The sequence below is a fragment of the Trichinella spiralis genome (genome assembly GCF_000181795.1).
Source record: "Trichinella spiralis strain ISS 195 chromosome Unknown Scfld1877, whole genome shotgun sequence".
NCBI classification, from domain to species: Eukaryota; Metazoa; Nematoda; class Enoplea; order Trichinellida; family Trichinellidae; genus Trichinella; species Trichinella spiralis.
Window position 1 is genome coordinate 1 of NW_003528816.1, and position 949 is coordinate 949.

Genomic DNA, 949 nt, shown 5'->3' on the forward strand with positions numbered 1-949 from the left:
TAATTGATTTTGCCTGGCTATTTTTAATTGTCTTAAGCAATATGTTAAAACCTGTACGGGTTTAATAGCTGCAATTTAATTTCTTTAAATGTAGCTATTTTAAACTGTTTTTGTATGTTACGTTGTTTACCAACTGTATGATGGTATGATTTTAATTTTAATTGATTATTATTATTTCGAATATTTTTCATTTTGCTATTTTCTTGAACCAGAATTTGAAAACTGTGTGATTTCTATCATGAGAATTTTCTTTCCGCTCTTTTGTCTTATTTGTAATGGAAGTTTTAGTATACATATTAAATGACATTTGTAATTGATAATTATATTTTTTATTTTGGACAGTTGATACATCATAGATTGCAATGATGTACGCTTTATGGAAGTTGTCCAGTTTGCTTTGTACTGTTTTTTTTAATTTTCATTTAAAATTTATTTCATTTTTGATTTTTTAAAATAATACACACACACACACACACACACACACACACACACACATATATATATATAGATTAAATTTATTAGAAAATTATAAAGAATCATAATGAATTTAATTTAAAATGTCGAATGTATTATTTGACTAGTTTTATGAGAGAAAGTTTTCAAAATCATGCAAACGCTCATTCAATATGAAAATGAATTTTGAATCGAATTCGGCTGAAATTAAAATCAAAATCACAATTGTATATGGACAATGAAATTATTTTGAATAATTGCGTTATTTTTTTCAATATAAAAATATTGTTATTGTTTAGGAAGCTGATCACTCCCAAATGCAAAATTTTCAAGGTTTGAAAATTGCTTGCGCTGATCGAGTTCGGCTGAACAACCTCATTTGGCGCGCCTGGCATATCCATGTAAGTTTATTATATAGTATGATTTTTTTGCCCAGTTTCCTGACACTTGATTTGAACGTATTTGACCATTGGCAATTTAACTCCACTCTACCTTG

The 949-nt window shown here is 27.2% G+C and overlaps 1 protein-coding gene across 1 annotated transcript; it reads left to right on the forward strand.

Moving 5' to 3' along the window:
* Nucleotides 1-770: 770 nt before the first annotated feature.
* Nucleotides 771-854, forward strand: Tsp_15729 (MLX-interacting protein (Transcriptional activator MondoA); the record flags this gene model as incomplete). The annotated part of the gene is made up of 1 exon (XM_003368796.1): nt 771-854. A coding segment is annotated over exon 1 (84 nt), but the record flags the coding sequence as incomplete, so codon positions are not given.
* Nucleotides 855-949: the final 95 nt, after the last annotated feature.